At 40.4% G+C, this 13938-nt stretch overlaps 1 protein-coding gene across 5 annotated transcripts in view; it reads right to left on the bottom strand.

Moving 5' to 3' along the window:
• LRP6 (low density lipoprotein receptor-related protein 6) overlaps positions 1-13938 on the bottom strand; it is a 118129-nt gene that overhangs the window by 25413 nt on the left and 78778 nt on the right. For all 5 annotated transcript variants that reach the window (XM_009321016.1, XM_009321018.1, XM_009321017.1 and 2 more), the window contains exons 7-10: positions 7385-7601; positions 5735-6024; positions 3804-4030; positions 1423-1607 (exon numbers count right to left, since the gene is read on the bottom strand). In XM_009321016.1, coding sequence (XP_009319291.1) covers positions 1423-1607; positions 3804-4030; positions 5735-6024; positions 7385-7601 — 919 coding nt within the window. The remainder of the gene's footprint in view (positions 1-1422; positions 1608-3803; positions 4031-5734; positions 6025-7384; positions 7602-13938) is intronic.

Here is a 13938-nt window from a genome sequence, read left to right as displayed (position 1 = left end):
TCCCTGGAGGTATTTAAAAGATGTGTAGATGAGGTGCTTAGGGACATGGTTTAGTGGGCATGGTGGTGTTGGGTTGACAGTTGGACTCGATGATCTTAGAGGTCTTTTCCAACTTTAATGATTCTATGATTCTACATTGTATTACAAGAAAAATCAAATGCACAAGGTTAAACTCATCTGTCTCTGGAATGCCATAACAGGAAGGAGCAGTCAGAAAGTCAAGGTAGGAAACAGTTAATTGCGTATACCGTGGAAATGTTAAGAGACCTTAAGGAGCAGGGCATGGTGGGGGGGGAATTATTTCAACCACGTTATTTCAACCACATCATTACCTGGGATGTCTTGCTGTCTAGTCACAGAAAAGGAACAGGAGATTACGAAGTGAGAAGTCATTCCCTCTTTGCACAGAGAAGAGGAGGATGCACAGCCCTGCAGTCTGCTGTCACTAGCCACAGGCACAGGGAAGATGAAATTCTAATGGTGTGTCCAGTTCCACAGTACACAGGGGAGCACTGAGCCAGCCCCAGCAGCATACCAAAATACATGAGAAGCTGAAGAAAAGCTTTTATATTACATATAATTCCTAGTAATGCATTTTCCTGTTTTGATCTTTTCCCAGCTTTGTTCCACTATTGCAAATGTACTGTTTAAAGTAGACTAACTCCTTCAGCTTTAGATACTGGCTAGTGATAAAGCTAATCTGAGTAATCTGGCACACAACAAGGCAGCCCACTCCTGTGGGTGCCAAGGTGTTAAAAACATGATACTGTGCAAACCTGAGGGGGCTTGGGTCCTCAGTACACTACCCCTGGGACAGTGAAAGAATAAAGTATTCCACCTCCATTTAGCCGTAATGACCAGTTTATAAAACAATCACACAGACCCCAGTGTGAGAGAGAGCCCCCCTGGTGACCAGTACTAGCCAGGAAAATGTGCAGGATATACTGGGAAAAAAATGCCTGAACCCCGAGGATACCAACAAAGACTAAAAACCAAATTGTATTAAATTACATTGTGAAAACCGTCCAATAAGCTGTTGTTATCTTGCCTTTTCTCTACCTTTCTACAGATGATGAAGTGTTTGTTATGTATTTGCCAGCAATCTTCAGAGCAGCAAAACATGACTCTCCAAAACACTGAAAGTTGACAGCTTTGTCCTACATATAACTGAGAACATGTACGGCTTGTATAATTTTAACTTTGTGAGCAACTAGATTACTTACAAGAAAATTGAGGCCTTGCTAAATGCTGTGTTGCATAAACACCAATTATAGAAGCAAATGTTAAAGGTGTGTGAGTTTGGAAAAATCTATTTTTGTCTTAAGACATGTATCTTTGCATTATTTAAGGAATAATTTGCCACAGGCAACTGTGAAAAAGCAGCAGCATCCCCACAACGCTGCCCAGGGCTCTGGGGCTCACCTAGCATGTTGGAGGATTCTATCAGGTTGGTATCGAGGTCGGTCCAGTACAGTCGCCTTTTAGCGTAATCAATAGTTAGGCCATTAGCACGTCCCACATTCGGTACCAAAGTAGTCCGCTCAGTGCCATCCATAGCAGCTCTATCAATCTTTGGCTTACCCCCCCATTCAGTCCAGTACATAAACCTGATTAAAAGGACAAAAGAAAAAAAATAATCACATTTATCCAAAAGAGAACTCAAGGGGAGAAACAAAACAAAACAAAAATCCTTAGAAAGGATAAGAGAAAAAGAAGAGCTATAAATTTGAGCATTTATTAAGCCCCATTACACTAAATGTTTTTTCAAAATACAGGCAAGGAAGTGAGTCAGGTTTCCTCAAAATGCTTCCAACATTGTTTTTTCCACTTGGAGCTGGATTTTCACTAGCAAGTTCCATATGAAAGCACTTCAATCTTAACTCATCCATGCACATCAGTTAAGAGGCAAAAGGTTGGCAAGTCGGGCACCTTCGTTTATACCTGATTATTTAGCAATATATTTTCCATGTCATTTAGCTTCTGTTTCTATTCAACTGTCCATCAAATGAAGGAATACAAAAAGTTAGGTATGCAGGGTACTTTTGTTAACAGGTGCCACTGCTCATCTCCACGCAGCTAAGTCAATCAGCCATCTAACAGTGTGTTACATTTCACCTGAGGGTAGAACACCACAAAACTATGGCATTTCCACTGGAGCAAAAGTACAAACTATTACATACTCACATGCCAGTTTATGCCTCTTTTGGCACTGTACAGTAGAGGGCTGTATATTTGACATTTGGTGTCAAGTAGTTAGTCGCTTCTTCCAAAATGTAAAGCCAATACCATTTTAAAAATGAGTGAGACATAGCTAGCCAATGTTTACACCTTTATCCTTTAATACCTTTAGTGACAAACACCTGTGAAATGTTTTTAATTTCAACCAACCACACGTTGGGAAAGGTTGCTTCAGAAACTGATGATCAAGGGGGAGCTGTTCTTTAGACATCAGGAATACTTTCAAATTTTTCTTAAAAATTTTGCAAGTATTTTGTGCAGAAATTTTGCAAGTTGTGCACCGCATGGACCTAGGTGTTAAGAGTTGCTCCCATGGTAACGATGCCGTGAAAACTTCCATTTAAAGTATAACAACATAGCTCAGCTATAAGACAAAAGGAAAAACAGGCATTTGGGCTCAAAACTAAAGTAATTTTTTTTCTGGTCTGTGGTGAAGAGACAAAGCATTGAATTATAATATTCCTTGGAAAAAGCTATTCCCAGTGTAAAACTAGAATCATCCGTAGCAACCTTTTGTTACAACTGAGTAACTGGATCTAACAATCTGGTCTTGGATGCCCTCTGATGTACTTGTCCAGGCAACCCCGGGCACGTCAGGGTTGAACCCTATCTACATGTCCCACTGGGGGCAGTGCAGAACTCCTTTCGACTAAGCACTGCAACAGTTGCCACCACCTTGCTGAAATGAAGCAGGAGGAAATGTGTTTGAGTGGTGTCAAATTCTCTGCATTGCTGTAACTCTTGCAGTGTCACTGGAAACTGTGATAATTTCATAACACTTGAAAAATGAAGTTCCCTCATTTGTAAAATAAGAATAATTGAATGTTGGTATAACCTCAGAAAGGTTTTGCAGTAATTAAGTGAATGTCAAATGAGCACTTCATCGTAGAAGAGCTATTTCAGAAGCTAAACAGTTTTGCCTTGCCTTGCCCCACTCCTTCCTCCCTCCCGCCGCTTATTGCCCTACTTTTGCTATTACATTTGAATTCAGCAGAGAAGTTTCTTCTCTGGAAATCTTTCATTTTGGGGATAGGCAGGTATAATTGTTTCCACTCTTTCTCAGTCCTTGCTTCCCTTGTCCCTACCAACTAAAAAGGCTCCCTTATCTGAAGAAACAAACACCTTCCTTATTCTCAGACAATAAGCTTCACTCCCCCACTCTCAAGTTAAATCATTTAATACCTTTATTGGACCCTAACTTGTGATAAAAAGGATCCTCAATTTTAAAAGAACAAATATTTTCTTTTCAATGCTATCGTCCTTGTCTAATTAATGAATTCCATAAACCTAAAACTACTTTGATTCTGTGGTTAATTAAAAAACTAAATATAAATCCCTTTTTAATGAGCTGCTGTGATTTTTTTTGTAGTATTCTTAATGATTATTCAGGACATTAACAGCATATTCCTCCAGCCCTCATACTCTAGATTACCAGGTTGTATTCCCCAGCTCAGTTCTCTCAGGATTGATATGCCTGACTTAGTGCCTAACTAACATGCCCTAGAGGAAGCATTATGATGTTGTTTTTCACCATTCACAAACATAAAATTAAATCAGCAAGTTACCCCTCAGCAGGGTCCAATGCCAATGCCCGGGGACTGTCGAGATCTTTCCACACCAGCACTTGGCGATGCTGTCCATCCAGCTTTGACACTTCTATACGATTTGTTCCAGTATCAGCCCAATACAAGTTCTTCCCCAGCCAATCTACGGCCATGCCTTCTGGGTAATCCAAGCCAAACTCCACAACGTGTTCCAGTGCGCTGCCATTCATAAAAGCTCTGCTGATGGTCTGCAGGGATACAAAGATACACAAGCAAATTAGAAATTTTACCAGTCTGTCATTGGGCTGGTTGTTTTCTTTGTTGCATTTTAAACACTTTCAGATTTTAGGCATCTCATAGGAAAGAGGATCTTACAATATGCTACTTATTTGCAAGGCGAACAATGCTGCTATTCAGAAGTAATGATTTACTATACTCTATGAATGTATTCTGTGTCAATTACAACAGCGTTTCACTGGGCAAATAAATGGGATAACTAGTCTGGTTCAATTAAGCAGTCTACATGCCAAAGTGACCTTAATAACTCAGTGCCAACTTCGAGGGGGAAATATTTTGGCTCTCCCAGGACTATACAAAAGCGTCGATGTTATAGCACAGAACAATATTTAAAGCGGCCTAATGAAAAAGTTCAGGACAAAACAGCAAATAGAAGAAAATAACCTAATGGCTGATTAGTTCACTAGTGCAAGTACTTCAGTACTGATGGTTTAATTTAATTTCACTAAGCATAATTTCTTCTTGGTCTTTTATTCAAAAGACTTCTTTTAACTCTTGCCATCATGGACGAGCCTGTGATAGCAGATAAAGCCAGCATTATATTTTAATAATGTATTAGAGTTTAGGCATTCCCTGATTTACTGTGACCACTTCTAAGCTTGAAAGTAAAGGAATAACGTTAGGATGGTACAAAATTCTTTTTGGCAAACATGGGCTTCCTTTCTGTGTCCTTAATATTCCCCTCCGCACACACTCATATTCATAACCCATCAGAAGTTAACATAAAGATTGATTTTTTGTTTACTTCCCAGTGTGGATGCTACCTGCTAATTATGCTAGCTTGTGACAGTACACAGCAGAGAAGTTTGTATCTCAGTCTTCATCTGTATCACCCTTAAAAATTGATCAGATCATTGCTTTATTTTTATTTCAAACACAGCTCAAATGAATACCATACCTAAAGAGTTCAGCCAAGTCACCTCTCTCAAACTCACTTAAACCCTGTGTTTTAAACTTTTATGATTTTTCAGTTGCAAAGGTCCCTGAGTTATTGTTGGCACAGGTCTCCACCCAACTGCAGAAAACTTTCTTTTATTAAAAACTAATTTTTGGTGCTCACAATTCTGACTACATCTACAACCCATGAAAAAAAAAAAGGGAATAACTAGACTCACTGGTAACAGAAATAACAGACAGACAATACACAGATTTCTGTCATTCCATTAACCACCACATTTAAACATGAACCCTCAACCTTTTCCGATTTGTCAGTCTAGACCCTAGACCTGTTTTACAAAGCCTGTGATTCATAATATGACTCACGTGCAGTAGCTATATAAGTTAATGAATAGGTAAGACCCATTTTCACTTCTTGACCCACGACAAGGCTTCCCCCCATTAAACATATCTGGCAAAACATCTGTGATCCCCAAAACCTCCTGCCATACGGCATTCTTCTCAGCTTTCTGCCAAAAAACTTTATTTTTGCAAACTTATCCTTTATGTGAAAATGTATACATTAGATTTAAATGATTTATAGGAGAGAATGCTGCTAGTATAACAAAAATGTATGCCATTCTTAGTTAGAACAAACTCTTTTACCTATCCCTTGAATCTCGTAAATCACATTTGTCAATCCATTCTTAAGTATCTCAATAACCTTGTAACAACTTAATAGCCAATATGGAAAAAATGGAAGTATCTTCCATCTCTACCTTCAGTGAAATGTCAGTCCAGTAAATCCGATTGTCTGTCACATCAAAATCCAGAGCAGAAGCTTCCTTGACTCCGGTGAGTGGAATAGCAACGTTGTTGTTGTTCGTTTCTAAAGAGATTCGTCTGATATCTGCTCTCCGAGAAAACAGCAGGAAAGCTTCTGGGACGATGCAAGTCTTCATATCATTGATGAGCTCTAAGCCTATGGGGCAAGCGCAGCGAAGGCCTTGTGGTCTGTACAGACAAAGATGGCTGCAGCCGCCGTTATCGTCTGCACAAGGGTTTGTACCTAAGCATGCAACAAAAGCAAAAGCAATCATTGCAAACTGACTTCAGTTGGAAGACAAAGCCAGTCCTCACATGCATCAACAACACTATGAGTCCTTTAAGAAATACATATAGTTTTTCCACCTTTTATTCTCTGAATTAATTAATTTTTGTTCATTTCCTGTAATCCTTTAGACATGTTACTCTACTTGGCTAGAAAGCCAGTGCTTGTTTTCCTGACCCCATGAAACAAACCCAGCATTAGCAAAAGGGATCCGGACTCCAACAGCTACTGATGTTCCTGATTCACAGCACAAGCAGTGAATGGACAGTTAAGTATGTCAGTAAGCAAACGTATGCTCTGCTGCCTTTTACAGTGCACTGGTCCAGTTACATACCCCAATTGTGTTCCTAGGGATGAAAAATTTGCAGATTTATTTTCACATCCATTCAATGGCCCCATCTCTCCAGGATGCTAGTAAAGCAGCTCTTTGCAATACTAACTTGTGTACCTGCACATGCCGGAAATCCACCTACTAAGAGAGGCCCAGCATTACCAAGCTCAATTAGCCCAAACAGTTGGAAAGACAGCTGCATTTAAAACACACGCACCTTACTTAGGGCATCTTGTTAACGTGGTAGCAGCAATGCAAAGATACAACTCAGCTATATTTGACTAATTCCCTGGAGTGCAATCCAGACATGGCAGCAAGAAGCTGCAAACCCTATCCACACAGCAGGATATTCAAGGAATGAGTTTTGTGATGCTACAGTTACGCTGTTACCAGTGTTTGGTTAGCCAACCGTAGCCATTTTAAAGCTAGATGCTGCATTTTTCCACCACAGACACTACAGGGCAGAAAGCAGTTCTAGTTATTTTTACAGATGATGAAAACCACTGAAGTATTTTGCAGTATTAATGTGAAAAGCACTGAACAGACTAAAACTGGCTCATTCTTAGCTTTTGCATACCAGGAGCACATGTTCAGATTGCAAGATGAAAAGCTGCTACAGCTGCAGTTTCATAAACAGCTGGGCTAATCTAATAGCTGGCTGTGACAAAGAGAAGTTCTCATTTTCCATGATCCTTCTTCTCCCCTTACTGGATCCAGGGTTGTTCAGAGCTATGCTCCAGTTCCCTAAGCACCTCCATTTTGGGGGGTGCCTGGTTGTTTTCCAGCAGGTTTCTCTCTTCCAAGTTAGAGAACTGAAGCACCTCAGAAAAGACCTACCCCATCCCATCAAATTGCAGCCTGCAGTTATCATAAAACTGGGTTCTGCCCATTTCTAAAAATCTGACCTGATAGAAAGCAATACCTGCAGAACAGCACTGCCGAAATTTTCTATTTCATTTTACTTGCCTGATTAGCAGTCTCACTCACCAATTATCTGGTGGACGTTTGTAGCTTTCAGGCCCATTAGATCAGGCAGTTGATCTATGATTATCTCTCTTTCTGCTGTGCGTTTATGCACGCGTTCAATACTGCGTCTTTGCCAGTCTGTCCAATAAACGTAGTCTCCCAACAGCGTGAATCCAAAGATATGAGGCAGCTTGTCCTCCACCAGAACTCTCCTCCCAGTTCCATCCGCATTCATGACCTATGGATACACACAAACACAAACTTATTATGTATACAGAGTAATTCTGTCACTATTTATCAGAGATTAATTAACCAGCTGCTCCACACTTGAACATTAAATTAAAAAATAATCTCCTAGCCATTAAAATGCTATCAATGTTACGCAGCAGTCTAATAAAACAAGACTGTATTTCAACAGGTACTTATTCTAAAAACCACAGAGGATCCCTTATATAAGGCTATTCTCATAAGCAGATCATAACACGGAATTATGACACAATATTCCTTATATTTGCTTTATGAACTAATATTATGTGTGTCTGTTGGAGGTTGCCTCTCTCTCTCTCATTTCTGACTTATGTGTCTTAGTTTTAAATGGGAGACACTGTTTTACATGAATGCAGACAAGCTTACAATGTCAAGGAATCCTGGCTCAGCATCTTGTAGTCCAAAGTCCCTCCCAAGCGAGCTTTGCCTAGGTTACAGATAGCAGTAAGAGGAGGCCTCACATAAATTCTGGGAGGCAAGTCAGTCAAGATGATCTACAGAATATGTTTATATTCCCAAGTCTGAACAAAGAACCAGTTTTACATTCTTCAAAATTAAGTTCAGTATTTTTTGTACTAGAAGGAACAGTAATAGTCTGTAAATAATTGCATGCCTTTGATCAAGACACTTGAATATTCTATGTCATTTTTCTCTACTGCTAAAAAGAAGTAATACCTAACTTCCTCAAAGAGGCACTGAAAGGATTAATTAAACATATGTATGCATGTTTAAATGATCAAGTACCTTATGAATGCCAAGTATCATTATATAAAGTACCATAGTGACAGGAGTGAAGAGTCTCCTGTGTTTTGAGAGAAGCTTAAAAATGATTCAGCACTGCAATTTTATAGAAAAGCTCCTTCTGAAATATTTCTGCTTGTTTCAAGTTTACAGTATGTATACTACCCTTCCAAAAAAAGAAAAAAACGCAACCTTAATGTAAAAACTTCCCAAAACAATGCGATTCACAAAATTCAAGGTAGCATACTAATCCTTGAAACATTAAATTATCTTTCCCACTACCCAAAGATGTTCCAAGTTAAGGACTGCAAAAAGGGTCACTTACTAAATTACTGTTTTCAAATCTCTCTCACTTGCCTTGGTGGAATTAAGATAGCCATAGACAAGTCTGTATGATTTCCCACTCTTCCCATGGCTCCAACCCAAAGACTTGTGCAATGACAACCTTCAGGATCAATTGGTTTAATAACTCTGGCTAGATGGATGATGTTTTGCGGTCAGAAGAATTTGAGAAATAAGAAGGTTAGTTTGGAGCAACTCCTACCTTTTGCCCACCCAAGCACAGATGGGGAGGAAGGAAAGGAATAGAGAAACAGAACTGAAACCCATACTTTCTCAGCATACAGTATAATGTGCGCGTTAATAAAATATTTTTAAGTTCACTAAAAAAGTGGAAGAAAATGCTATAATCTTCACAATAATTCAATTTCTCCTTAAAACTATTCCCTGTCATAAAATTCCTGACGCTACTGCACTTAGTATGTTAGAATGGGAATTTAATCTTTATGTGCACATTTCCTACAGAAAAATGAAAGGGGCTCTGCATACTTGCTGGTTTGTAGGAATAAGCTCCATACATACTTTTTTAAAAAAAGCTCATACTCTGGAATTCGCTTACCAAAAAATCTTCGGTCTAGTAGTCTACAGCATGCTTCTACACATGCACTAATGCACATGCATGACAAAAATAAGATGAGCATCACTTGAAATGGCTTTTTCCTGTGTTCTCACTAAGATCCTTTAGAAAGACAAGCGCAGTACTTGCAGCTTCACTTTGTATTATGGTGCATTTACCTTCCTAAAGCTGTAACTATTGTCCTTTACACTGATAACCAAGTCCAAACATAGCTTTTCCTATCACAGATTGTTTAGCTGGGCTCAGAGCCCAGCATAATTGCCTAATTTCTGGACTTCCTTTTGAAAACAAGTTCTGCTATTCCATTTATTCTACTTCAGAAAATTTCAGCATCTGCTGGCTCTCTCAATTCCTAGCAGCATGCCTCCTACACTGTTTCGACAAATGAGGTTGCTAAACAACAGACTAATGGTTAACTCTGGAACCAGGGACACAGATTTAACATTCGTAAGATAAACTGTGAGTTATAGTCCTTAAGCCCACCGTCCCTTCAAGAAACCATCACCACCACCAAGCAAAACCGGTCATCCCCTTTTGCCTACCACCCCTTTTCTAACCATAACACAGTCATCTTGCATTTCTGTGATGACTTGTTTCCCCCTCCCCCTTAAACCACAGAGATGAGCCATTTGCTTGCAACTAATTAATAAATGGCAATTAGTGCTTGCTAAACAGAGCAAACAGATATACAGAATGGATGGATGTTGCAAAGTGAATCAACTAAAACCACACAGTAGTAACCACTAAAACATCACTATCACAAAGCAGTATCTTTAGATACTACACTTTTTGCCTTGTACTTATAACAGGAAGAAACTTGTATATTTAAGGGGATGCTTAACTACTGGCAAAGAGAATTAGTTGGAAGGTGTATGGTATGAGGTGAACTTTCTTTAGCAAACTTTAAATGGGGAGCTGCTCAAATAAGCTTCCTCTTATTCCGAAAGTAAGTCAGGAAAAGAGAAGGGAGGACTTCAGTATTAAGTATCTGCTTTTAATTAATTTTTGTTTTGTCACATACAGGTTATTTTCAAAGACAGCTTTATGCCATCTAGACAAAAGAGACGTCTATCTGAAAGTGCTTGCACATACCTGCCACCCTACTCCCACTGCAATCTTACCTGAGCCCATCTGTGCAATATTACTTAATCTGTCCATTAGCAGCTGGGTACCACCGTATGAATAGTTCCACGGCACCATGTTGTCTGCGCTCACTTTAGCTGCATTTTAGGATGTTTGAATAGAATTTCATCAATACGCTACAGAACCAAACAGTCTGGTATAAGGCAGAAGGAAAGTGGTAAAGGATATAGGGATGATACATATAATACGCACAAGGAAAAAGAAACAATCACTAATCAACCAATTTCAAAGGATTTCAGCATCATCGTTTCACATACTGAAATTCAGGTGACAACCGAGCCCCAGACAATACTGCTTTATGCATTCATTCCCCTTCTCCAGCCCCAGCTGGATCAGCTCATCGCAGTGAAGCCTAGCCCCACAGAATCCCCCATATGAGAAACCCACCTTCTGCTGCTGTGAGGCAGTGTCTCCAGCGGTTTATGCTGCTTTAAGCACAATGTGGTGTGGGTTTCACATTCTGAGGCCATTCTGAATACTGCAAACCACAGTGAGAATATAGACTACAACAGGAAACAGATGTGGTGCAACCACAAACACTACCTTTACTGAAAGAGCGAGTAGTTCCATGAAAAAAAAATAAAACTAAGTACAAAAATTAAATGGCCTCAGAAAAAAATACCAGATATCCTGCCTGTAGGATAATGACTTTGCTTATCCTAGAACAATAATGAATGCAAACCTATGGCCTCATGAAAATACAGCTTATTCAAAATAAGTGAATTAATGCTCAAATTTTTTTTTTTAGATTTTTAATATGTTTTTTAGTATTTTAAGATACTGAACTTAATGGTCAGCAGAAAAAACAAAAAAACCAAAACCAACTTTGAAGTATCACTTCTATTTTAAAATTACAGACTGGATTGCACAGTGATATATTCTAAGGGTCTTTCTTGCTGTCAGATACCCTGGATTCAATTTGCTCTTGAATACCAGTAAGAACTGTGATAAATAGGCTAATGCAAGTGAATTTACCTTTCTGATAATCTGGGATTTGAATGTACAGTAGTTTACACTTGTAATTTGACTGGTTTAAGTCTAGAGCTCAATCATTATACCCACCCGATCTGTGAAAATAATGTTCAGCTCTGGTCAGAGCTCGTGCAGGAGCCCTGGCAAACCTATGCAGGGCCCCAAACAGGACTAGCAGTCTGCTCAGGTCTAGCAGACCAAGGCCAGTGGCAATAGAGTCCAGGCAGATGCACACTAGCTCATATCCACAGCACTGAAGAGATAGAAACTGTTTGACACTATCGGGCCATACTTAGATTAATATCAAACATAAGAGCCCAGTTCTACAAGGTGCTAGACAGCCTCAGTACTGACAACTCCCAGAGGAGAAGACAGCACATAGGCACTGGAAAGAACACACTTTCCAATGCAAATCTGGGAGACTGTCAGACAAAGCTGATACAATTTACTCGTAATTAACCTAGTGCCATAAGCAGGGTGATAGTGTGCAAACCATTACCTTTCATCTTAACTCATGAGCACAGTTTAATTTTGGATGTAGAACCATGGAGTCATAGACCAGCCCAGGTTGGAAGGGACCTCAAAAGATCATCTGGTCCAACCTTTTGTGAGAAAGGAAGCCTAGATGAGATTATCTAGCACCCTGTGCAGTCACATCTTGAAAACGTGCAGTGATGAGGACTCCACCACATCCCTCGGAAGGTTATTCCAGTGAATGATTGCTCTTACTGTAAAACTTCTCTATGTGGCTCCTTGTGAAGGGAGAGCCTCCATCCTCTTTGTAGCTGCCCTTTAAGTACTGGAATACTGTGATGAGGTCCCCCCTGAGCCTTTTCTTCTCCCTTGAGAAAAGAAGGCTCGGGGGGACCTCATCACAGTATTCTCTTCTTAAAGGAGAAGAGACCTAACTCCTTCAGTCTTTCCTCACAGGGCAGGTTCTCCAGCCCTTCGATCATCTTCATGGCCCTCCTTTGGGCCCTCTCCAGTCTGTCTGCATCTTTTTTGAATTGTTGGGACCAGAGCTGGACACAGAGCTCTAGGTGCAGCCTGACAAGTGCTGAGCAGAGCGGGATGATCATGTCTCTATTTCTGCTAGCAACGCCCCTGTGGATGCAGCCCAGGATCTGATTTACCTTTGTTGCTGCAGCAGCGCACTGGACTCACGTTCAGCTTGTTGTCCACCAGGACCTCCAGGTACCTTTCAGCAAGGCTGCTCCCCAGCCACAGATTCTAGCCTGTGCTGGGCTCTTGGGTTATGTCATCCTGTGTGTAGGACCTTGCACTTGTCTTTGTTAAACTTCATATAGTTCTTGCTAGCCCACTCTTCCAGCCTGTCCAGGTCTCTCTGGAAGATGCCTCTCCCTTCTGACAAATTCACCTCACCACCCTGTTCAGTGTCATCAGCAAACTTGGTGAGGGTGCTTTCAATCCCATCATCCAGATCATTTATGAAGATATTGAACAGCGTGGGGCCCAGTATCGATCCCTGAGGGACCCCACTTGTGACAGGCTGCCAGCCTGAGTAAAAACCACTGATCACCACCCTCTTGAATGCAGCCTGTGAGCCAATTCCCTACCTATCTCGCTGACCACCCACCCAATCTGTATCTTGCCAGTTTGTCTAGGAGGAGGCTGTGGGAAACAGTGTCAAATGCTTTGCTGAAGTCCAGGTAAACAACATCCACTGCTCTCCCCATGTCGACAGAAAATGTTGTTTTGTTGAAGAAGGTGATAAGGTTGGTCAGGCGTGATTTGCCCTTGGTAAATCCGTGTTAGCTTTTCCCAATCACCTGCTTCGTTTGGCTTGTAATAGTTTCTAGGAGGACTTGTTCCATTACTTTCCCAGGAACTGAAGAAAGACTAATGGGCCTGTAGTTTCCTGGGTCCTCTTTTGTGCCTCCTCTTTCGGATGTAGTTATAAATAATCAAGGAGCATGTAAGTATCACGCATGCTAAGCTGTCTCTCAGGATGACTGAAACAGAGGATGTCAATATTCGAAAATTTATAAACAACAGCTACTAACTCTGTATCTTCAAAAAAATTAAAGATTACTTACAAGAATGGAATAGGCCTCTGTGATGGACTGAAAGCCCCCAGCTACACTACAAGATGTTGCCAGAACTTTATTTATTTCAAATACACACGTACCAGTAAAACAAAAACCAAAAAAACCCAAACAACTTCATCTGGTAAAATCCATAAACTGCTCTAATTTCAGATACAAACATCTCATAACAAAAGATTAAGAATAACTTGAACATAAGCCCTGATTTTAAAAACTGACAGCCAGTTTTTGGACAAACGACAGAGACCTTAGCCGTCTACTGATTTGTGAACTTCAGCACCTTTACCAATACCAGTTTCCTGATCTTCTGGGAGGACAGGAGACTCCACTTAACACACGGGACCTCAATTGCCCTGCTCAAGTACTACTGCCATCCCTGCGCCAGCTTTACAAAATTTCTAGCAGGGACCACAGCTGGAAACCCTCTCTCCCCACTGACTCAAAGGAAAGATGCAATTGTAGCAATTATC

This window comes from Pygoscelis adeliae, unplaced genomic scaffold, assembly GCF_000699105.1.
Source record: "Pygoscelis adeliae isolate BGI_AS28 unplaced genomic scaffold, ASM69910v1 Scaffold443, whole genome shotgun sequence".
Lineage (NCBI taxonomy): Eukaryota > Metazoa > Chordata > Aves > Sphenisciformes > Spheniscidae > Pygoscelis > Pygoscelis adeliae.
The sequence above is the reverse complement of the archived record's forward strand: the minus strand, read 5'-3'. Positions and strand labels throughout refer to the sequence as shown.